The sequence below is a fragment of the Parasteatoda tepidariorum genome, chromosome X2 (genome assembly GCF_043381705.1).
Source record: "Parasteatoda tepidariorum isolate YZ-2023 chromosome X2, CAS_Ptep_4.0, whole genome shotgun sequence".
Lineage (NCBI taxonomy): Eukaryota > Metazoa > Arthropoda > Arachnida > Araneae > Theridiidae > Parasteatoda > Parasteatoda tepidariorum.
The window spans coordinates 26,241,526-26,265,593 of record NC_092215.1 but is presented as its reverse complement, the minus strand read 5'-3'; the positions used below and the strand labels follow the sequence as shown (position 1 = coordinate 26,265,593).

General features: G+C 30.1%; 2 protein-coding genes across 3 annotated transcripts in view; one reads left to right on the top strand and one right to left on the bottom strand.

The window, feature by feature from the left end:
* Positions 1-24,068, top strand: part of LOC107444366 (E3 ubiquitin-protein ligase SHPRH) — a 124,933-nt gene that overhangs the window by 7,071 nt on the left and 93,794 nt on the right. Inside the window, exons 2-3 of the mRNA XM_071188261.1 lie at positions 6,499-6,737; positions 21,636-21,879. Coding sequence (XP_071044362.1) covers positions 6,499-6,737; positions 21,636-21,879 — 483 coding nt within the window. The remainder of the gene's footprint in view (positions 1-6,498; positions 6,738-21,635; positions 21,880-24,068) is intronic.
* On the bottom strand, positions 838-6,191 carry LOC122268374 (uncharacterized; the record flags this gene model as incomplete). Of its 2 annotated transcripts, none has more annotated exon segments than XM_071188122.1 (4): positions 838-1,120; positions 1,276-1,516; positions 2,777-3,023; positions 5,660-6,191. In XM_071188122.1, coding segments are annotated over 4 exon segments (915 nt in total). In that variant the 5' UTR covers positions 5,860-6,191.

Below are 24,068 nucleotides of genomic sequence, written 5' to 3'. Positions count from 1 at the left end.
GCATGCGCAGCAGTTGCTCACGGACACAGCATCAAATGCCTGTCGCTAAACAGTGTTTATTTAAAGTGTTGCTCTTTGAATAACTAGCCCTTGATTCCCACATTGATGCGATTTGAAAAATGTAACGCATGAGTAAACATGAGATTTGAATAAATTTAGCTGTTTATAAGTTATCGTCTCTTTATAAAATTATTGTAAGCGCAGAGAGCTCGCCGCACTTTACTATACTCAATACTAAAATTATTGTTGTTTATCAGTCGCCTTATAAATATTTCCTAAAACCTTATTTACTTTTTAGTTATAAACTTGTTTTATAAGTCGCACAACGATTCCGAAAAAATTAGTTGGTTTTATATATAAATTTTTTTCTCTGTAAATAGGATGTAACTTTCTATTTATTTTCTAATTTAAAAAAAAAAAATGATTTATGGAGTCTTTGCCAAGTATGTGATACTATTTAGTAATGCAACATGCTTTTGTACTTCATTATTTATTTCTTAAATCCCTCAGTCGAAGTTATTACACATTTTATAAGTCTCAAGCAATTTTTTTTTCTGAAGANATGATTATTCATGCACTAGCTTTTACTTAATTTTTATTTTAAGAATGTACAATGCTTTTTACAGCATTACATGTATTATTATTATAACTTTTTTTTCTTTGAATTTTAACCCAAGATGGAAAAAGAAGAAATGTCATATTTGAATAAAAACTTTTGATTTAATAAAGATATTAAGGAATAGCAAATGCTTCATAATTAGGAAATAATATCATTTTAGAAATTTGAATAAAATTCATATTTTAAAACATTTTACTTAGAAATGTAATTGAGCTTACCTTTTTATTTCCGAAACAAGTAGAAAATTCCTTCATTAGTAAACTAAAAGCTGCTGTTAACTGTCAGTGCTTTGGTTTTCATGTACTATTGTAGCAATTGGTAGTGCTCCAATTTTTGTTGCTGTTAAAAGTATTGTCAAGGTAGCACCACTCCTTTCACAACTGGCAGTTGAATCTACAAAAATTATCTCGGAGGCCCAATTCAAATTATGAACTCTCTTCATAATCGCTGTCACCACTAGCACAGCCCATGTTCCATTAAAATCATGTACCACAGTTGCCCCTAGAACAATTTTATGAAACTAAATCAAACAATTTACTTTTTGGTTTCTTATGTGTAAAAAAAGAAAAATCTCCACAAAAAGTTATATTTCAACAAAAACAATTCCATTAGGAAATAGGATTTGTAATAATGAGAATAAATTAATATGAAATTACCTTTCTCTTCATATTCTTTAGATTTTTCATCAATTTTCTCAAACGGAAGAGACACTGAGCCTAAATTAATGTCATGCCAGGTATTGTAAAGATGTGTGATGCACCGCTGTGTAGGGTTTATTGCGGAATTTGCTAAATCCTCGACTTTTACTTCAGTTCTTAGAAGGCAATCCTCGTGGAAACGTTTGGCATTGGTTGCGGTAAATCCATCATTGAAGTATTCAAAAAAATTCTGCTTGACCTAAAATATAATCAAAAGCTATTATTATAAATCGATAACATTATATTTTTCAAAAACAAGTGATAAAGGAAGTTTCGAAGATTAAAATGAAATCTTTTAGAGAGTAACTAAATGCCTCCTAGCAATTTTCTAATATTTGAACATCTAAGTATATATTTGAATTCCTTACACCTTATCGAACAATGTTAAATTTATTCTTATTTTATATATATTTAAATTGAAAAATTTTAGTTAATAGAAATTCATTCATTCTTGACTTCTTTAAGTACCATGGTTCTTTAAGTACATTAAGTAACATTTAAATAAATGAGATATAATGAAACACTGCTTGTAGTCTCAAGTTAAGATTAATAGTTTATAATTAAAATAATAAATGTAATGCTTCAATATAAGTATTTAAAATCTTTAGCTTCTTTGATAAATATTCCAATAAAGAAAGAAAAATCTTATCCAAGAAAAAAATGTCTTTCATTTTTAAATTTTTGCCTCAGTTAACTTTCTTCAATTAAAAATCAAAAGTATTTAGAAATTTAAGCAGTATTTATCTTAATTTTGCATTCTATATATATATATATAGTGAAAATGTATAACATCATTTATTTTGTTTCTATCAAAATTAAAACACTCAACCTATTTACTCACAACAAAGCAGTCAAGAAACTGTCAATATCGCACATCAGTTAAAAGATTCTAACGCTAGAATTAAATCCTTTTTTCCAGAAGTGATCTATTTTAAGCCTGTGGTGTTGTATTATTTAAGCTTCAAAGTTACTTTATTAAGTAAACTAACAAAAAACAAGCTAATAATTAACAAAAACACTAGTTAACAAGAAATCACCAAAAATATAATTAATTCAAAAAAACTAACAGATAATAACTATAGAAAACAAGCTAACAATTAATAACTAGCAAAAAAATAAATAACTGTTACTAACTAATAAAAAATTATTCAAAAGAAATAATTAATCCCTTAATAAACGTGCTTTTATAGTACACATTATTTTATTTCACATTTAAAATTATTATCTCAAACTATTTAACACAGTGCATTATAAGTAAGTAAACAACTTTTAAACTAATTTTTTTCATTGTGTGCTGTCAAATTTTGAAATAGTTAAAAGCGTGCCATCACAAAAAAAGGTTGAGAATCTCTGGTCTAGAAGTATACTCTTTCTGTACACATGAAAAAACAAAAATAAATCAACACATTATACAAAGTAGCTGTAATTAACTATAAAAACAGAAATAATAAATAACTACCTCTTCTGAAACTCTCATAAATCTTAGAGAATCTGCAACATTGGTATGATGCGAGTGTTTCAACAAAATAGTCAATACAGTAGGCAATGGCACTTCAGCACTTAAGAATTTGTCCTTTTTAACTGTGTCTTTAGAAATTTTCTTTGTTAAAACAGTAATGGCTGCCTTACAGTCCATGTTTTTCTTGGAATTTGGTTTCTTCCGAAAGCTGGAATGCTGGCATTTCCAAGACTTGCTATACATCCATCTAAAAAAATGATGAACATCATTATTAAAATGAAATCACAAATATATAATTGTTAAGAGTTACCCATAAAATACAAAATTTAGACAAGTATGTGATGCAAATTTTAATTGTGGTTACTTTTCTTATCACTAAAAGAATGTATTAATAATTATAAAGTTATTTAACGCAGAAATATAGTGGTTCAAAACTTTTTATTTGAATAATTATGTTAGATTTAAATGTATTAGAATTCTAATCTGATACAATATCAATACCTATATAATTACTAGTTATATTATACATGCAACAATAGAAATCTACCAAATATAAGTTTGGTACAGATTATAAATATAATGTAGATGTTCTCTTACAGTAATAAAAAATTATATTCTAATTCTTATAAAATTTAAGTCTCTCCATAATAGTAGGTATATTTTTTTGCAATTATAATATTTATCTATACTGAATTGTATAGAAAAGCTGGATAAATATATATGGGGAAAGATTATCCTTTTCTCTAACTATGTCTCAAAATAATGTTTGTGAATTAAATTAACATAACTAAATACAAGTTTTTAAGTTCATTCTAAATGAAAAGTGTTTTTTAATGAAAAGTGAAAGTATTTTAAACATTTATTAATACATCAATTTGCAAAATGAAACTCACCTTGATAAATTTGTTCTGTGGTAGTAANAAAAAAAAAAAAAAACATATTCATTTAAGAAATATCAATACGGCGAAAGCATATTTTGAACATTTATTAATACATCAATTTGCAAAATGAAACTCACCTTGATAAGTTTGTTCTGTGGTAGTAAACATTCCAACATGTGTGGGTAATGTCGCTATATTCTTCCACAAATTTTTCTACGTCTTCTTCCTCCATTGAAGAACGAAGTACTACTTGATCATCATTTGAACTTTTTTCGTCAAAAACGAGAGTAAAATTTTCACCTAACTCTGGTAACACGCAACTTTTAAAAATATCCATAATGGCGGTATTTGTTTACTTTTTGAGCGAGTTAAAAAAAAATGAGGCGGGCATAGGGTTGCCTCTCAGCAGATCAGGAGATAGAGGACTACCAGATTAGGCGATGAAACAGTTGCTAAATAGAACCGCCGCCAGTGCGAGTGCCCGGGAGTCGACAATGTGTAAAGTCGCATACCGGGCAGTGGCACTTGACCTTAAAAAAACATCAGTGTAGGGTATACAGGGCAAATGTATGCCGGGCAGTGGCACTTAACCTTAAAAAACATCAGTGTAGGGTATACCGGGCAGTGGCACTTGACCTTAAAAAAACATCAGTGTAGGGTATACAGGGCAAATGTATGCCGGGCAGTGGCACTTAACCTTAAAAAACATCAGTGTAGGGTATACCGGGCAGTGGCACTTGACCTTAAAAAAACATCAGTGTAGGGTATACAGGGCAAATGTATGCCGGGCAGTGGCACTTAACCTTAAAAAACATCAGTGTAGGGTATACCGGGCAGTGGCACTTGACCTTAAAAAAACATCAGTGTAGGGTATACAGGGCAAATGTATGCCGGGCAGTGGCACTTAACCTTAAAAAACATCAGTGTAGGGTATACCGGGCAGTGGCACTTGACCTTAAAAAAACATCAGTGTAGGGTATACAGGGCAAATGTATGCCGGGCAGTGGCACTTAACCTTAAAAAACATCAGTGTAGGGTATACCGGGCAGTGGCACTTGACCTTAAAAAAACATCAGTGTAGGGTATACAGGGCAAATGTATGCCGGGCAGTGGCACTTAACCTTAAAAAACATCAGTGTAGGGTATACCGGGCAGTGGCACTTGACCTTAAAAAAACATCAGTGTAGGGTATACAGGGCAAATGTATGCCGGGCAGTGGCACTTAACCTTAAAAAACATCAGTGTAGGGTATACCGGGCAGTGGCACTTGACCTTAAAAAAACATCAGTGTAGGGTATACAGGGCAAATGTATGCCGGGCAGTGGCACTTAACCTTAAAAAACATCAGTGTAGGGTATACCGGGCAGTGGCACTTGACCTTAAAAAAACATCAGTGTAGGGTATACAGGGCAAATGTATGCCGGGCAGTGGCACTTAACCTTAAAAAACATCAGTGTAGGGTATACCGGGCAGTGGCACTTGACCTTAAAAAAACATCAGTGTAGGGTATACAGGGCAAATGTATGCCGGGCAGTGGCACTTAACCTTAAAAAACATCAGTGTAGGGTATACCGGGCAGTGGCACTTGACCTTAAAAAAACATCAGTGTAGGGTATACAGGGCAAATGTATGCCGGGCAGTGGCACTTAACCTTAAAAAACATCAGTGTAGGGTATACCGGGCAGTGGCACTTGACCTTAAAAAAACATCAGTGTAGGGTATACAGGGCAAATGTATGCCGGGCAGTGGCACTTAACCTTAAAAAACATCAGTGTAGGGTATACCGGGCAGTGGCACTTGACCTTAAAAAAACATCAGTGTAGGGTATACAGGGCAAATGTATGCCGGGCAGTGGCACTTAACCTTAAAAAACATCAGTGTAGGGTATACCGGGCAGTGGCACTTGACCTTAAAAAAACANATTCATTTAAGCAAAATTTCAATACGGCGAAAGCATATTTTAAACATTTATTAATACATCAATTTGCAAAATGAAACTCACCTTGATAAATTTGTTCTGTGGTAGTAAACATTCCAACATGTGTGGGTAATGTCGCTATATGCTTCCACAAATTTTTCTATGTCTTCTTCCTCCATTGAAGAACGAATTACTACTTGATCATCATTTGAACTTTTTTCGTCAAAAACGAGAGTAAAATTTTTACCTAACTCAGGTAACACGCAACTTTTAAAAATATCCATAATGGCGGTATTTGTTTACGATTTTTGAGCGAGTTTAAAAAAAATGAGGCGGGCATAGGGTTGCCTCTCAGCAGATTAGGAGATAGAGGACTACCAGATTAGACGATGAAACAGTTGCTAAATAGAACCGCCGCCAGTGCGAGTGCCCGGGAGTCGACAATGTGTAAAGTCGCATCTAGTACAGGCGCATAACAAAACAGTTGCCTTAGAGTAAATATTTCATATAGATTTGCAGTTAAATGCATTGAATGTATGATGTGTGTTAAAAAGATGACCTTAATACAAGTGAAGTTTGACTATTATAGAATTACAATATTTGATTCCATTTTCGACATTGAATAAAAATCCATCAAAAGTGGTTTGCAAAAAAAAAAAATACCCAAGCATTAGGTGCAGATGGACAATAAATCTGTTATGAATTATTTTATACATTGCAAAACTAAATTTGAACCAAATAGGTAATTATAGGATCATGTAGAAACTTTAAACTGAATTGTTTGAAAAATCTTCACTTCAGTTAATGTTTTTAGTTTGAAAATTAAAGAGATTTGGGCATGCTTTTCTGGCTTTATGTAGCATATTTCTTCCTTTCTTAGTATTGAAAATTCTCTTATTTGTTTTATTATTTTTTTTTTTTAGGAAGAGTTGGATGTTGTCTGCCGGAAGATGACCAATTTTCTCGTCACATTCAAAATTTTCAAGGCATATTGAAGCTAAGAAATACACCATGTCTTTATGGAATTGGCAATTTTGATATTGTTTTGTCAAATCAAGAAAATGGGCCAATACAAACAGATTCTCTACATTTATACTTCAAGCGTACTGCTAAAGAGTGTTTCCTTTGCTGGAAAGAAACACAAAATGATTCTGAAAATCAGGTAAATTCTTTGTTTCAATACTTGTAATTGCTTAGTTAAATGTTTTAAATTACATACGTAAAAAATATTTTTATTTCTTGCATTTATAAAAAAGATCTATTGCCTTATAAAATGAATTTAATGCTATCCAGTGTTGTACTGACGAGTGAAGACTAATCATAGAAAAATATGTATTTTTTTCTTATTTATATCCATGAAAGAGAATACATATTAAACAAATTTTTTATAACCTATTTTATAATATTTAATCTATTTATATGCATGTTTATATAAATATATATATATATGTGTGGGAGTTAGTGCAGCATAGGAGTAAATAACGACGATAATCTAACAAACATAACAATTTAATAGAAATAAAAAGGATAGAAGGATATAGCAGTTAACATTATTGACATGACTCGTGAGAGCTGCCTTCGCGCAGTGGTCTCTGGAATGCATGTGACTAAGAATTAGATTGTTCTATGGTATAAAGTAAGAGTTAATTATAAATTCGGGAGTTTCCCTTCGGGACTTCCTCTTCGGGACTGGCTGGCGCCTCTCAATGTCAAGAAGGATGATGAAATCTCTTAAAGTATTACATAATGGAGAGTGATGTAATATTCTGAGATGTTACACTAAGACAGTCCACATAATTCGGCGATCCGGACAACAAAATGTCCTCATTTTTATCAGAACAACTCCTTGATATAGTTACCTGAAAAAAAAAAAGAAAAAGAACGAGAAAGCAAAGTATAAAAATATAAAAACAATTTTTAATTTACTGACCACGGTTTCATGTGGTCAGCTGAAGATGAAGTATTGTTGGGTCCATCGTGATTCCCGACTTTTAGCACATCATATCTATCATTCTTCTTCACTTTTGTGATTTGGTATGGACCGAAGAACTTGGGTCTTAATTTGAGACCAGATCCAAACTGAGTTCTCTAGATTGCAACTAAGTCTCCTATTCGATATTCGTTGGTTTTCTTTCTTCTTTTATTGTACTGCCTGCGGTTCTCTTCTTGGATCTTCAAAATATTCTTTTTGGCTTCTTCTCGAATGTTCTCTCTATTTTGGATAAATGATTCTATATGTTCTTTCTCCAGAATTTGTAAGTCCTCTTTGGTTTTCATTTTCACTCCGGTCAACAGCTGGAAAGGTGTTATCTGAGTGCTCTGAGAAACTGTAGAATTAATGGTACGCTGTACTGTTGGAACAAATTTGTACCACTTAGTAGGATCTTTTATCGATAGTTTTGCCAGTATCAATATGAGGATCTTATGCATTATTTCCACTTGTCCATTACCACGAGGAATACCTGTTGTTATTTTCATATATTCGATACCTTCATCTTGGTGATAAGTCTCAAAATCTGTTGAAGTAAACTCAGTACCTCTCTCAGTAATTATTCATGAAGGATTCCCAAAAGTTATCTGTTGAGCTTTTAACTTATCTATTGCCTCTAGACTTGACGTTGATTTGGTTGGGTAGAGCCAAACAAATTTGGTAAAAGCGTCTACCATGGTAAAAATATGTTTATAGTTTTTATTAGTTGAAGGCATGGGACCAATGAAATCAATATGGTAAGTATCTAAGGGAATATTATTTTTAGGAATCGGGTTCAAAAACCCTTCTCGTTTTCCTGCCTTCCTATTTACTAATATGCACTCTACACAATTATTTATAACATTTTCAACACATTTCTTCATATCTGAAAAATAATTGTTTTGTTTAAGTACATCAAGAGTTTTAGTTATACCAAAATGACCATTAGCATGTGTAGATTTGATAATGTCGGTTTGCATTTGTTGTGGAACCACTAGTAAATAATTATCATTCTCAAGTTTGTATGAAACATTATTTTTTAACTGAAAATCATCAATCGATTTATTTTCCAAAAGTTGTTTAATAGAGTTAATATATTCATCATTTATTTGGTTAGTAATAATTTTAGAGGTTAGTCAAAACAACTTAAACAACATGTTTCATTTGTTTACCTGGGCGATGTACAATTTCATAGTCAAAATCTTCCGAAAATAATGCCCATCTAGCAATTTTAGGAGTTAATTGTTTTTTACTCATAGTCTTTTGGAAAGCTGAACAGTCTGTTACTAGTTTAAATTTATTTCCCACCAAATAATTTCGAAATTTTTTCAAAGCCTCAATTATAGTCAACACTTCAAGTTCATAACTTGAATTATTCTCCTCTTGAGGAGTCGTTTTTTTACTCATATAGTGTATTGGGTGTAATTTGTTATCATCAGATTGCTTGAAAAGAATAGCACCATACCCAAATTTACTTGCATTGGTATGTAACTCAAGCTTTGCTCCTTGTTTAAAAATGTGTAGTAATGGATTTTCAGAAAGTTTTTGTTTTAAAGTTTTTGTTTTGTTTTTTTGTTTCTGTTTTTGTTGACAGTTTTTGTTTGCTGTCTGTTGTTCTGGGCCAAAATAAAATACACTGTTATCCCGAAGTAAATCACTTAATGGTTTAGCAATTAAAGCATAGTTAAAAATAAATTTCCTAAAATATCCGGTTAACCCAAGAAAACTCTGCACCTGTTTAGTAGATTTAGGTACAGGAAAATTTTGAACAGCTAATGTTTTTTCGGAAGAGGGTTTAATGGTACCGTTCTCAATAATATAACCCAAAAAGTTAATTTTAGACATCAAAAATTGGCATTTCTTTAAATTAAGTTCTAGTCCTTATTCGGATGCAGTTTGCAATACTTTCGTTCACCTGTTCCGTGCGTCTATTTCACTTTCTGCGGGTATAAAAATATCCATGAATATGACAACAATACCTTCTCTAAGAAGATCACGAAACACATAATTGATGTACCTCTGGAATGTACTAGGGCTATTACACAACCCAAATGGCACTTTATTAAACTCATACTGCCCATCAGGTGTTACAAATGAGGTGTACTTTTTACTATCCTCGTCCACGTCTATATGGAAAAACCCGTTCCTGAGATCAATTTTGCTACAAATTTTAGAACCCTGTAATTGGTCTAACACATCTTCAATAACAGGTAAGGGGTATCTATCTTTAATTGTTTTTGAATTTAATTTCCGGTAATCTATGCATAATCTTAAGCTATCATCTTTCTTTTTGCATAGAACTATTGGGGAACAATAATCAGAACAATTCTCTCTAATTATCTCTGTTTTTAACCATTCTGATATTTGATCATTCACTTTTTGTTTCTCAGAAAAAATAAACGTCTAGCCCTTTGACATACTGGGATTTCATCTTTTAAAATAATTTTCATTGTTAACTTAGTGTCTTTAATTTTGTTTGGTTTATAATCATTAATCAATACTGACAGTTCATTTTTAACATGAGAGTCATTAATATGAGATAAATCAAGTTCATCATTACTAGACACATTGTTGATATTAAATAAAAAACATTCACAAGAGCAAGAATCATTAATATTGAAACAAGAACATTCATAAAAATCTTCACTCTTAGTAGTTACGATTTGAGTATTTACACTTGAAGAAAGCTGACTTAGTTTTATTAATTGCTCGTAAATAGTTGAATTTATCATTGCATCACAAGTTAAATGTTCACAAATTGCAGCGCTGACCTTCAACCCTGACTCATTGGGAATTAAAGACATATGGATCTGTATAAGTGTGGTGATGTTCAGTTCATCACCACACACATTAAGATAAGAATAAAAATGAATAACAATTAAAAATAATATACTCTTAAGTAAGAGAACAAGATCATTAGAATGATCACTAATTGCAAGGTGTTAAAACTATTTATTTAATATAGATCATTTAAGATATTTAGAGTTACAAATTTTGTTCCAGGAAGGCATTCACTCCAATTAATAATAGGTACATAAAAAATTTAACATTAAATTATACATTATGAAGCTGCACTGCTAATTAATAAATAAATAAAAAATAATTACTCCTGTTTAAAATTATTTTCTCCAGATGGTTTGCATGTATTTACACTAAAGCTTTGAATTTTTAAGTTATCACTGGGAGAGGCATTTTTTGTTTCTGATTTATCGCTTCTGGAATCATATGTTTTATTCGATTTCTTTGAGCAGTACCTCGCAAAATGATTGATTTCTCTGCAAATGTAGCCTTGTTTCTCCTCTCTATTTTGTTTATTTATCGTTTGAAAAAAACGATCCGGGTGGTTTTCTCTGAAATCTCTGTTCTCGCTGTGAAAAAAAGTGTTCTGCCCTTATAAATGGGTATTGGAAACTTCTCTGTAAGGCATATTTTTTGACGTAGTGTAAATGTCTAATTCTCGTGCTAACTCGACAGGATTAAACCAATTTTCTTCCTGACGGATTAAAATATGACTCGCCATCTCTTTATTTAATGTCTCAATTATTTTAATTAAGTTGCATAATGATTTAAATGTTTCAACTTTACGTAATTTGCAATAATACTTGAGATGTGAATTTAAGCGACTAACAAATTGAATATATGTTTCTTCTTTAAATTTTGAGGCATTTTGAAAGTTATTCAAACATTCTTGGGGAGTTTGTTGAAAATCGCGCAATATTAAAGCTTTTAATTTTTCGTAGTTTTTCAAATCATCATCTTCAATGTATAACAAGATGCTGCTTGCTTTTTCACCTAGCATATTGATTAAGATTTCGGCTTTAAGCCCCTCGTTTATGTTTTTCGTATTAAAAGCTCTTTCCAACGATGAAAAAAATTGATTAAAGTTTTCAGGTTTCGATGGAACTGGAAGAGATAGAGTTTTAATGCTATGAATTAGATTCTCAATGTTTGTTTCAGGTGTATCATTTATTGTTTTGGGAGGGTCAATTTCAAATGCTTTGTTTTTTGCCTCTAATAAAAGCATTTCTTTCTCGAGTATTTCTAATTTTAGTTTTTCTTACTCAACTTGAATTTTGCTTTGTTTAAGTTCCCTGTCCACTGTTTGTACTCTTTCTTCTACGGCGTTAGTTATCAAATTTTTGACAAATTCAGAATCATTCTTAAATATTTCGGAACATTCAATTTTTTCTTTTAATTTAACTATATTATCGCTGCTGTCTGCGCTGCCTCCTATTTCCTCTAATACTTTTACTAGGTCTTCGTTCTTTGAATTTTTATACATTTTTAAAATTGAAAATTTCCTACCTTGATTGAAGAGACTCTCAGTGTCCAATGGTAATCCAATGTTTCGTTGATTCAAACCAGATTCGTATCCCTTTTCGGTGACTCCGAGGATTTCACGATTGCACTTCCCGGAAAAGTGGACTGTCTTGTTGATTTGCACAGGATACTCCAATAATTTCAGGAGCTTTCAGGATAATTCGAAAGTTTCAGGAAAGTTTCTGGATCAATTCTGTCCTTCGCGACAGATCCGGTTATTGCTGATTTAGGAGAGTTCAGAGGTCTCTCTGCTGCTTTTCTCCAGTCGCTGATTTTTTGCTGCACTTCTCCTGATCCTCCAAGAGCGTAGAATTTCAGTGATTCGGTGAACAGTTCGGTGATTCCCCTACTCGGGATTTAAAACAGGAACAAAATCTGCAGCTCCTTCTCGAGTACAGAATTTAGTTTTTTTTTCCCTCCAATTTTCGCTGAATGTCCCCTTCTCGGGATTTCAAAAGTTATTTGGCTGAAAAATATCCCCTGCTCGGGATTTCGAAGTTGTTTGGCTAAAGATTTCAAAGTTCAGAAATAGTTACAGCTCGCAGTTCAAATCACGGTCGTAAGTTCCTATTATTTGTGGGAGATAGTGCAGCATAGGAGTAAATGACGACGATATTTTAACAATATAACAATTTAATAGAAATAAAAGGATGGAAGGATATAACAGTTAATGTTATTGAGAGCTGCCTTCGCGCAGTGGTCTCCGGAATGCATGTGACTAAGAATTAGATTGTTCTATAGTATAAAGTCATGAGTAAATTATAAATTCGGGAGTTTCCCTTCGGGACTGGATGGCGCCTTTCAATGTCAAGAGGATGATGCAACTTCTTTTAATATTATAAGATGGTGAATGACGTAATGTTCGAAGCTATTATAATACTGTAACAACAGCTCCAAACTCCACACACACACACANGAGAATTGCTTGAGCTCAGGAGGCAGAGGTTGTAGCGAGCTGAGACTGCGGCATTATATTGCAACCTGGATGACAGAACTAGCCTCTGTCTGGGAAGAAAAAAAAAAAAAAAATATATATATATATATATATATATGGGCCATTCTCACAAAAGCAGTCATTTTCATGTCCACAGTGTACTTTGTTTGTTTTATGCAGGGTTTGCCACGTGGGCCCACTTTGAAAAAACCCGCCCTGGTTTTATTGGGTTGGCCCATCTTGAAAAAACCCACTTAATGGGTTTTTTCACAAATTGTTTCTTTTTTTTTTAAAATTTGGTTGAAAAAGAATTATCTCCTAATACTATCATTGGACGCATCGTGGAAGTAAACAAATATTTTAGAAATGTGCATCAAGCACATGGATGGGCGAATGAAAAAAAAAAACTCCTTGATGCCCCATTTACCAAATAAATGATACTAGGTGGAGTTCATTTTGTGACCGTGTAACAACTCTTGCCAATAATTATCATAAATAGCAAGAGGTTGCTCTTGAACATCAAAATGAATCTAATAATAATATGTCAGATATATTAAATAATGTTGGGCTTTACAACTATCAATTTGGAAAAGCAGATATCAATTGTTTCTGAAGCTTTAAAAAAGCTTCAATCGGAAAACATTTCAATTTCAGAAGCTGTTCTGAATTAACTTACTATCGTGTGATGAATTGGAACCCCATAAAAATTATGTATAAAGATTCCATCAATCTGTTCGGTCACCTCATTTATTAGCATATGCATCCTGGATCCCGAAACAAGGGGACAATTTTTAAATGATGAACAAGATGAATTAGCATAAAACTGTCTTTCTAAGCATCATCCAGAATTTCTGCCAGGTGTTATGACATTCAAAATTACGGATCCTGAATACTTTCCAAAATCAATAATGCTTACCACCGTTATTCTACAGTTTTCATCAAAAAATAGTGGAAAATTATGGCAAAAAAAAATCCAAGTTTCCCCAAAATTCCTGCCAATTCTTTTTTCCTTTACACTCAGCACCAGCATTCTCTGTCTCTATCGAAAGACACTTTTCAACTTTCAGTTTGGTGTTGAGTAAACTGCAAAATACATTAGGAATAAAGCTACAAAACAAGCGTAAAATTGATCACCATCTAAGAGAGAAATGTAGACACTTTGAATCTGCTGTATGATAATAATAATAAATTAAAAAATGGATCTTTAAGTTAACTCTTAACATCTGCTGACAATTTTTAACTATTTGGAGAAAGTTTATCACAATTAAAAATTAAAATATTACTTTTAAGATTTTTTAAATATTATTTTCAAGATTTTATTTGAATACAATTTATTTTGCTTATTTTAATTGTGTTTAAAAATATTGAAAGCAAATGAAAAAACATTTTCTATTAAGTGATACATTAAACAACAATTAACAAATTCAAACATTAAACAACAATTAACAAATTCAAAGTTTTATTTTCTGGATTTAAAAAAATAAGCTAAAACTTTTTATATATGCTTTTTTGTAATTTTAAGATTAATTTGTTTTTTGAAATTATAAAGTTAAAATTTATCTGAAGATGCAGTCTTTTTTCTAATATTTGAAAATTGGGACAAGTAACTGATACTCTGTATAATTATAAGTAATTTTAATTTCACTTTCTATTAATCGTATTATGAAAACATGGAAGACCATTAAATATTTATTCCAGTTTAATTTTATTAACGGTAAAAGTCAGATGAAATTTTTGTTTTTACTGATTATAAATTTGTAATAAGTAATATATATATACACATAAACAACAAACGAAAACAAAAAGATTAATAAACTTGTTCCTTTTATATTACTGTTGCATTTATATTTTATAGTGCTTCAGTTAAAAATTATGAAACATTATGTATTTAAGAATAAAGATTCAAACATGTATTAGTGGTAGTGCATTCTTTAAACTTATTTTAATTTTAATATATATATTTTATATAAACTTTTTTGGATTCATTTCTATTTTTAAGCTTATACATCACTATTTAATAAATAAAAATATTTTCACTTCACAGTAATTAGTTTATGAGTACTAAATGAAAAAACCCAATTTCCCCCGGGTTTTATTGAAAAAACCCGGGCAGGTTAGGTTTTTTCAAAAATCCCCTGGTTTTAGGACTTATGAAATTTTTTTTAGGGGAAAGTGTCTTTCAGAATGCAGGTTAACAAAAGAATAAAAATAAAATTATCAATTTTAATTTTTTATTTATTTTAGGTAATTAAAATGTACCAATTTGTCATTCCCTCACTTGTCCCCACTGCTGATTTAAAAAAAAAAAAATTTTTTTTCTGAAATAAAAGGAAATAAGTTTACGAATTTGTATTTTTCATTTCAGAATATTGAAATATAGAATTTAGAAAATCAGTTTTAAATTTGATTTCTGATAAAAAGTATTACCATAGCACTATTATAAACTTTGTCTCTAGTGTGTTGCATCATTCCCTCACAACTATGTATTTACAACCCACAATCCTCACAGATTAAAAATATTTTAATGAAAAATATTTTAATAACTAGTAGTTTGCAACCAGTATCATAGAATGAAATTGCAGTATATTTTCAGCTTCAACTTTCAAAAGCTTTGCTGTGGAATAAATTTAAATGCATCAAACCATGCAAAGTTTTTTAAATTGGTCATTCCCTTATGTCTTTTTTTAAAGTAAAATAAAATATAATCCTATTGAAAAAGTGGATAATTATATGTTGCTTTTTTGTATCAATGTAATTGTATGTGACTGATTTCAGAAATCAACACAGCATAGCTGCTATTTTTAAATTTTATTAAATTTGTCATTCCTTCACTACTGTATAAAATGAGGGAATGGTGCTAAAGTGAAGGAATGATTCTAGAGTATTAGTTATTCAAGATGAGTGTATTGTTTAAAATTTATTTATTTTTGTTGTTTTTGGTTTTCTTATTTTTAATAAAAATAGGATTAAAAATTACAGAATATATTGTACAGTAGAGAACCATTTATCCGGTATCCAGATAACCGGGAAACCAGAAAACCGGGAAAAATTTTGCTCAATTTTCCCGCCATTTTAAACTAGAATGAAAAAAGCGGGAATTGGACTCATCCTTGAAGTTGAGGAATGAATTCTCATTCTTTGGAAGTGCGGTATCAATTGCAAGTTTTTCTTGGTGTGGAATCACATCTGCTGTAATTAAAAATCTTGTTTTTATCAACAAAAAAATAAAATAAAATGAGAATTGTTTATTATTTTAAACATAGGATTATTTTATGAAGCAGATTGCAGTTTTGTTTTTCTGATTCCACTACGTTTGATTTTTTTTCTTTTCGCGANAAAAAAATAAAATAGAAGGAGAATTGTTTATTAATTTAAACATAGGATTATTTTATGAAGCAGATTGCAGTTTTGTTTTTCTGATTCCACTACGTTTGATTTTTTTTCTTTTCGCGATAAATTTCGCGCTCAATAAATTAATTCTTTTTATCATTAGTTTTTTTTTGTTTTGAATTCCGTTGATCTTGCCTTGTTCCGGGTTTTAATATTTATGCTAGTGCCTTTTTTAACTATCGTTTCGGTTCGATAATTTTCAAGTGTTTTTATTTAGATTAATAAGTTTTCCTTTTATTATATCGTCCCCCCCCGTTTAATTAGGTATGAAATATATTGCGTTATTTAATCATTGATTTTGTTTATATTATTTAATTTAGGAATTGTAATTATTTTTAAAAAATAAATATGAGAATTTTGTATTTTTTAAACTTGATTTTCTTGTCTAAACTTGCAAATTTTTTTATTCTTTTAAATGTTATATTTCTAACGTTTTTTTTTTTCTTTTTAAAGTTAGGAGTACCTTTCTTTTTTCTCTTACTTTATGCATTACACTTTTTCCTTGTACTTCGGGTTCGATGAAACATCGATTAACGACACTTATTGGTCGATCCAGAAAACCGGGAAATTCAGATATCCGGGATAGCGATGGTCCCGAGCATCGCGGATAATTGGTTCTCTACTGTATTAAGTCAGTTCTGAGGTAAAATATAATATTACCTAATGAAGTTGACATGTTCTTACAAACTTTTTTTAATTGAAAAATGAATCAACCTCGTTAATTTCGATCAACATTATATCTTAAGCTTTTTTCTTTGAGAACTTTATTAATTTTATTATTTGATGAATTTTAATTAAATGCCGAATTTCAATTTGTTCATGAATTCTATACAGTATGAAATAAGAAAGCAATTTTAATATAATTATGATATTGAATTAATTAGTTTGGGTATTTTCATTAGTATGGAATCCCTGTTTCAAGAACAATCTAAAAAATATTAGTTCATTTTTCAAATTGTTTAACTATGAAAAGACAAAAGAAGCTTGTTTAAAGAAAAAAGAATCGGATCAAAAAAGCAGAGAACGGATAAAGTCCTATCCAGATTCCTCTATAATTTTAAAAAAGAAAGAGCAAATTAAATACCTGGAAAAAAAAGGAAAAAGATAAGTGGAACCTGCCTCTCAAATAACTAGTCATAATTTAAGGGTAAAGATAGGAAACAATGGAAGGAAAACTTGTAACTACAGGTTGAAAAAACAAGCTCTAACAGAATCAAGTAAAAATGTAAATGTGACACCATTGAATAATAATCCTCCAAGACCTTCAAGTAAACAAAACACATTAAAAATTTCTGTACATAACAATCTATGTTCAAGTAAAGTTAGTTTTGAAAAGTTACGTGTGAAAAATATAGCAAATTTGGAAAGAAAAAAAAGATTCTAAACTTTAATTTGATCTATAGTGAATCCAGACATGGAAAAGAAGCTCCTGCCAGAATTGGAACTGTTATTAAAAGAACAGCAGATTAGAAAATGCATTAATAATTCATTTACAAGGACTATATTTACAGACATTAAGTTGTTACATAGTTCTGCCTATCAGGCTTACTTGGCGCGTACTCTTAAACTCTCTGTTACAAAATCATCTCTGTATGCACATAATTGTTACTGCGATCTAGTGGGCAACCATTTTCTTTTAAATTTATATAAATTTACTGCTTAATGTTAACAATGTATATATATATGCATGTATATATTTGTTACGCTTTGAAAACATTAACATTGTGAATTAGTAGTGTGGCCGGTGCTTATTGAAAAAGGTACAGGAACATGAAAAAGTAATAGAATTTTATTATAGTAAGGGCCAGAGCCCCAAAATGATAACATTATATGTTGGTGGATATATAAAAAAGAGCCAATTGACCTTGGAAAGAGGGTTTTTAGATCTTTCTGGACAATATATTTAAATATTAATAGGTCTTAGTAACGTGGGACTGATCAATTTCCCAAGCTACTAAAGACACATCCTGACCAATATGCTAGCCTATTGGTCAGAACTTCCTCATTCATGTAATTTCAATTAAAATTGAGTAAGTTTAGTATATTGTCCAATATTATACATTTATAAATGAAGTATTACAACAATAACATTTGTATAAAAGTAAGCTAATACTTCTGCATAACTTTGTAGAATATAATTTTATAATGCATAATAATGATAATGTACACATTTCCTTTTCCTGTTGAAAAGAATGAAAATAAAATAATTAATATCAAACCAAATCTAAAATATCTAAAATAAAAAATATCAAACAAAAATTTCACACTTTGAGGAAATTCTTTTCTTGAAATAAACTGGATCCACTGTTCAGGCCTGTAGTTTTCTAAACTTATTAATTTATTCATCCATGGAAGAAGAGAAAAAGAATGTTTGTGGTTTTTTTGCCATAATTGTTTCATTCTTGAAACAGTTATTATTCATGAAGTTATTAAAATTCACTTATCATTCAAATGGTTTTTACTTATGTTCTCTAGATAGAGAAATTTTTTTTTTGTAGTTTTTCCTCGAGCTCGGACCATTCCTCAACCCCGTGACAGAATCATGGTGACATTGTCGCAGACCGTTACAGAGTTCTTGCACTTTTTCTTTTGAATAGTTAAAACTTTAGTTTTCTTTTCTACAGAAATTTGCACTATATTTTGAATTATGCATTTAGATGGTCACTTTTTGGCACACTAAATTTATGCCGATAGTATCGTAAATCGATGTAATGTTTCGGTTGTATTTTTGGCAATTATTGATTTTCACATGGTTTTTAAATATCCTGATATATTTTAAACAAAATGGAAAATTCAAATCATGCATTTGAGTATTTACTTTTTAAGGCAATGATTCTATTGATTTTTTTGGCTTTTACTGCTATTCTATTGATTTCTCCATAGTTTTTAAATCTGATATTTTTTATACAATATTATTATATACAACAAACTAATCTTGAAACGAAGCACGCATTTGAGTAACCCTTTTTTTAGGAGTCCGATTCAAGTGATTTCATCATTGATCTTCTTTTTGAGAATTACAACTACGTATTTTATGATTTTTAATTATTTTTTTATTGTAATGATTGTAATATTGTAATGTACAAAGAAGGAAATAATTAGTGCATCCCCCCAACAAATTGTGAGAATATCACCCATAATATTAGAATAACAGTGTACGTAGCATTTTTAAAAAGTTCTTAAAGATGTTTATTTTCGATTTTTGTTTTTTAAAAGCCCTTAAAGGTGCTTTTTTCAATGGATGTTTTTAAAAAGCACTTAATTTTCTCTTTTCCAAAATGAGATTTTTTCGTTGCCATGTTTATTTTCGCCAGGAATTGTACAAGAATGCATTGTTCTATTCAACGTTTTCACAATTAATTCAACCCCAGTCTATTTCGGCGTAACGTTTGTTTGTAGTGTATGAAAGCACCATTCGTTTTACATGTTTCATGAATTACTTGTGCGGGTCCGCATTTGAGTATGCTGAGCTGGGTTCAGTGGGAAATATTTTTGTCTCATATGCAACTCGACTGCATTTTGCAAGAGATTCTGGATTTCAGACTTCATTTTCCGCCTTCTGGAATTGAACCAAGAAATCTCTCGAATTTTTGCTGATAACGGGGACCAACTAAACATTGTCAAATTATTTTCTCTAACATTGATAGAAAATTTTATTTCTCTTGTTAATTTCATCGTTGGTGAAGCACCATCGCCTTCATCACTGGTAAGCGGATAAAACCATCAATTGTCAAAAGCTTGCCAACCCTGTCTGATTGTGATAATTTTTAAGGTGCTTATTTTCTGCTGAAAAATTTGGCTACGCACCCTGAATAAAAAATTATTACATGTTTAATTAAAAATATATATATAGTTTTTGAAAGCACAGCGCTTTTGTTATTTTAAATTAGTAACATATATCTTTGTTACTGTTAAAAGTACCTTGCAGAAAGATATTAGTGCTAGAGCAGGGGTCCATCTAGGGCAAATTTTACTACCGTTTGTCGGTACCTTCACAAATTCAACTTTAGGAAAAACAGTAGTTTCTCAAAATGCTTTTAAAAAAGCAAATTCTGAGATTCTCCTCCCCGCCTCTTAATTTTGTTTTTGTATCCCCGTAAGAAACTATAAATCCCGGGTTAATTAAGCATATATAAATAGGTAGCACGTGTTTGGTCAGATTGTGGGGTATGGTAGCCTAAGCGGTCGCTTACACCATATTATAGCAAGCATTTTTTTTAGTAGATTTTTTTTTTAAAAATTAAACGACGAGACACTATATGAAGTTGAAATTCAAACATTATTCTAAACATTCGGGCATGGTTCTAAATTTATTCTAACAGACCTTTATTCCAGACCTTTATTATTTAACAGACATATTTTATTTTTTTATAAAACATTCTTTTCTTTGTGAAACTTCTTTCTATATGACCCCTCCGGAAATGTTCTCATGAAAATAACTTATAGTGATGCATGTTTTTTTAAAATTCAAGTTGAAATTTAACAATGGATAATGATTTTTGATTTTTAAGTTTAGATACAGTTTTAAGCCCGAAATTTTACATTAGCAAAATTATTTTTGAATGTATGAGGAAAAATATTTAAAATTGACAACATTTACGGAGGTCAACAAAATTAAGGATTGGAATAATCCTACAGGCCTTATACAAGAATGCTATAAAATTTTTGTCCAATTAAAATGTTTCTCACTAAAAATTTAATTAACTTGTCCTGAAAAAGTTAAAATCATTATTTTCATATATATTTTTGTATACATATATTGATTTATATACATATTTTTTACTTTAAATGTAAGGTGCTTATATTAATTTGAATTTCTCCTTTTGATTTACATGATTATGCATGATGTATCAAAACTTTACTTGTAGCCTAAAAAATTTCACTAGTAAAATGTCCGTTATTTTATTTCTCCAAAGTTGGCAGATATGCTTACTGTGCAAAATTTTTTTGACCGTTAAATATAATAATAAAAAATAATAAATATTTACTAAAAGTATTTTTTACATTGAATTATATTTGGATAAACGATTTATATAACTGTGCAAAAAATTTTCAATTCCCTTTAAAAGTGCTTGAGATATAGCAAAATACCCAAAAAGTGCAACCATATTTTCCAGATTGCAGCTACCCTCGATATCTTAGGGGTCAGAAATTCGAATCCCTTGAAAAAAAGGTATGTTTATTCAGAGAAAGTATGTTTTTTGTCATTTTTTTTCACTGTACACTAGAATACTGATGTATATCTTTTATTAACTGAATCTTGTAAGAGATATATCATGCTCTCTTTTAGAATCTTTATCAAAATGAAAGCTACTAAAATATGAATTGTTTTTTGCATTTTTAAAAGAAAAACTGTAATCTTTAAAGAAAGTGAATAAAAAATTTATTTCAGATCGAAACTTGTATGCTAATTTCATATTTCTAAAAATATTTTTTCTTCCTTACAGTTTAAACATGCTTGGGGTGAATTCAATGTCCCTACACAAGTTATGAATTGTTTGACATCAAATGTGTTTGATCTTACTTGGAGCAATGAAAAGTTATCTCAAGAGAAAGGAATAGTATTAATTTATCTGGGCTTCAATGAAAATGCCTTTCGATCATTGAATTATGCTTCTCAACCAGTGCATTTTCGCTCTGGGAAAAATATGAAAACTGTCATTAACTATTTTTTTGACATTCCTGTAGAAAGTATGCTATCAATATTTATACATTTTATATTATAATTAAATTTTATATTTGCATGACAGGGTCTGTCCAAGCCAAATATACTACTGTTTAGCGGTACCTTCACAAAGTTAACTTTAAGAAATGCGGTAGTTTCACAAAATAATTTTTCTTGAAATGTTATTTTTGTGTTTCGTAAAAAACGATAAATCTATATTTTTACCATATTTTTGTGTTGATGTTTTAATATAATTTTTAATTTTCACGAATTATGTCTAAATTTTCACAAAATAGGAACCTCTCAGAAAAACCTAGACAGACCCTTGTATGATGTGTTGTGTTATTGCAACCAAGTTTCAGAATAGTGTCTGGTTTTATGGAATAGGATAGTTTTTGGTTTCCAGGATAGTTTCTGGTTTTCTCATTTTGCTTTTGAGAATATTGTTATTAACTGTAATATCTGAGGTTTACAGAATTATTTATTTTAAATAGCAAATTGAACCTCACCATTTTCATTGGTTTTCTAATATGAGAAAAGTCAACAAAATGGAGGTAAGGTACTCAAAAACAATTATCAAAATCAATTTTAAATGAAAAATATAACCTAACCATAATTTAAAGTTATGAACAAAAGCAAATTTATTAGTGATATAGCATAGGAAAGATTTTTAATAAATCTTGATTCTTAGAATTGTAAATATAACCTATATCATCTTAACATAACATTCTTTATATATTCCCGATTTAAGTTAAAATGTATAATTGAGTAGTGGAGTTAAAGATAAGGAAATTTTATATTTCTGGAAATTAGAAAAATCACTCACAAATGTCCTATTCAACACAGGACAGCGAATATTTAATATTGCTCCCAGAGGATAAATGGGAGTGAACATTGCTGTTGATTTTCTATTCAATGCAATATCGAAAAACTTAGGTACGTTGAAATGTAACTTTAGTTTTACTAAAGTAAAAGGACTTTTATTATCCTAATTTTGAAAAGATACTCAGCCTTGAGATTTGTGCCATTTGACTAAAAAGGAAAAGTTTTTCATCAGAAAGACCGTCCCATCAAATACGCAGCACAAGATTTTACTGCTCAATCGGTCCAGGAGTTAACTACGCATCTGTTACAAATAACAAGTTATATACAAATAAATTAGTAAACATTTAAAAATCATTAAAATAATTATTAAATATGCAATAAATTAATATATGCAATTATACTTAAAATCAGAAATTATAAATTTTGATAATTTTTGTCGTAACTTTTCAATTTTGCACATAATTGTACTGTGTGCATTAAAACGCCATGCAGTCACAAATACTAATTAATACTAATTTAAAATACTCAAATTTTATGTAAACCAAGTGATTAAAAACCTTAATAATAATTCAAATAAGTTATCAATATATAATCAATTGATGAAAAGTATCATACTAGGCATAAAATTGTACCATATAGAACAATTGCATCACCTCGCTTTATCATAATTTGATATGAAATATCTAAATATTATTAAACAGCTAAAAATCCTTTCAGTAATTAAAAAAATATTGATAATAATTAAATAAAATAAATCTTGTTTTACGTAAAATTGCACAAAACAATCTCAAACGTATTCCGTTTCCTTTTACTAGTTTTGAATTTCTAAAGTTTTTACCTATGAAATGATGAACAGCTGAAAACCTTTTAAAATTGTATATAAAAAGTCTCGTTTTGCACAAAATTGAAGCATAAAATGAAGGCAAATGCATTGTTTCTTTTATAATTAATTTAAAATATCCCAGTTATAAATAAATCAACAGCTTTAAATTCTTGAAATAAATGTTAGATATAGAATAACAGTTCATACATTCGTATTTTATCCACTTGCTGATCATGTTGCATCAGTTTACTTGGAGATCTCTAAATTTCGAAATCGTATATTTCTGAGAGTATAATTAATAAAATTGACTTTCAACTGAAGGTGGGGATGAATGTGACCTTAAGAATGAATCATTTCATTTCACCCTGCTCATTCATTTTAAAAGATAACTTGCATATTCTTCCAGCAAACTCAAAACTTGCATACTGCTAAGTTTGAAAGTTAGAAAAATTTGCATTTGTGACTATCTTCTTCCATTTTATGCAAAAACATTTTTTTGCTTATACTGTTACTTTATACAAGACTTACAATATCTTTTAATTGTTTTCAGCAGTATGTATATATATA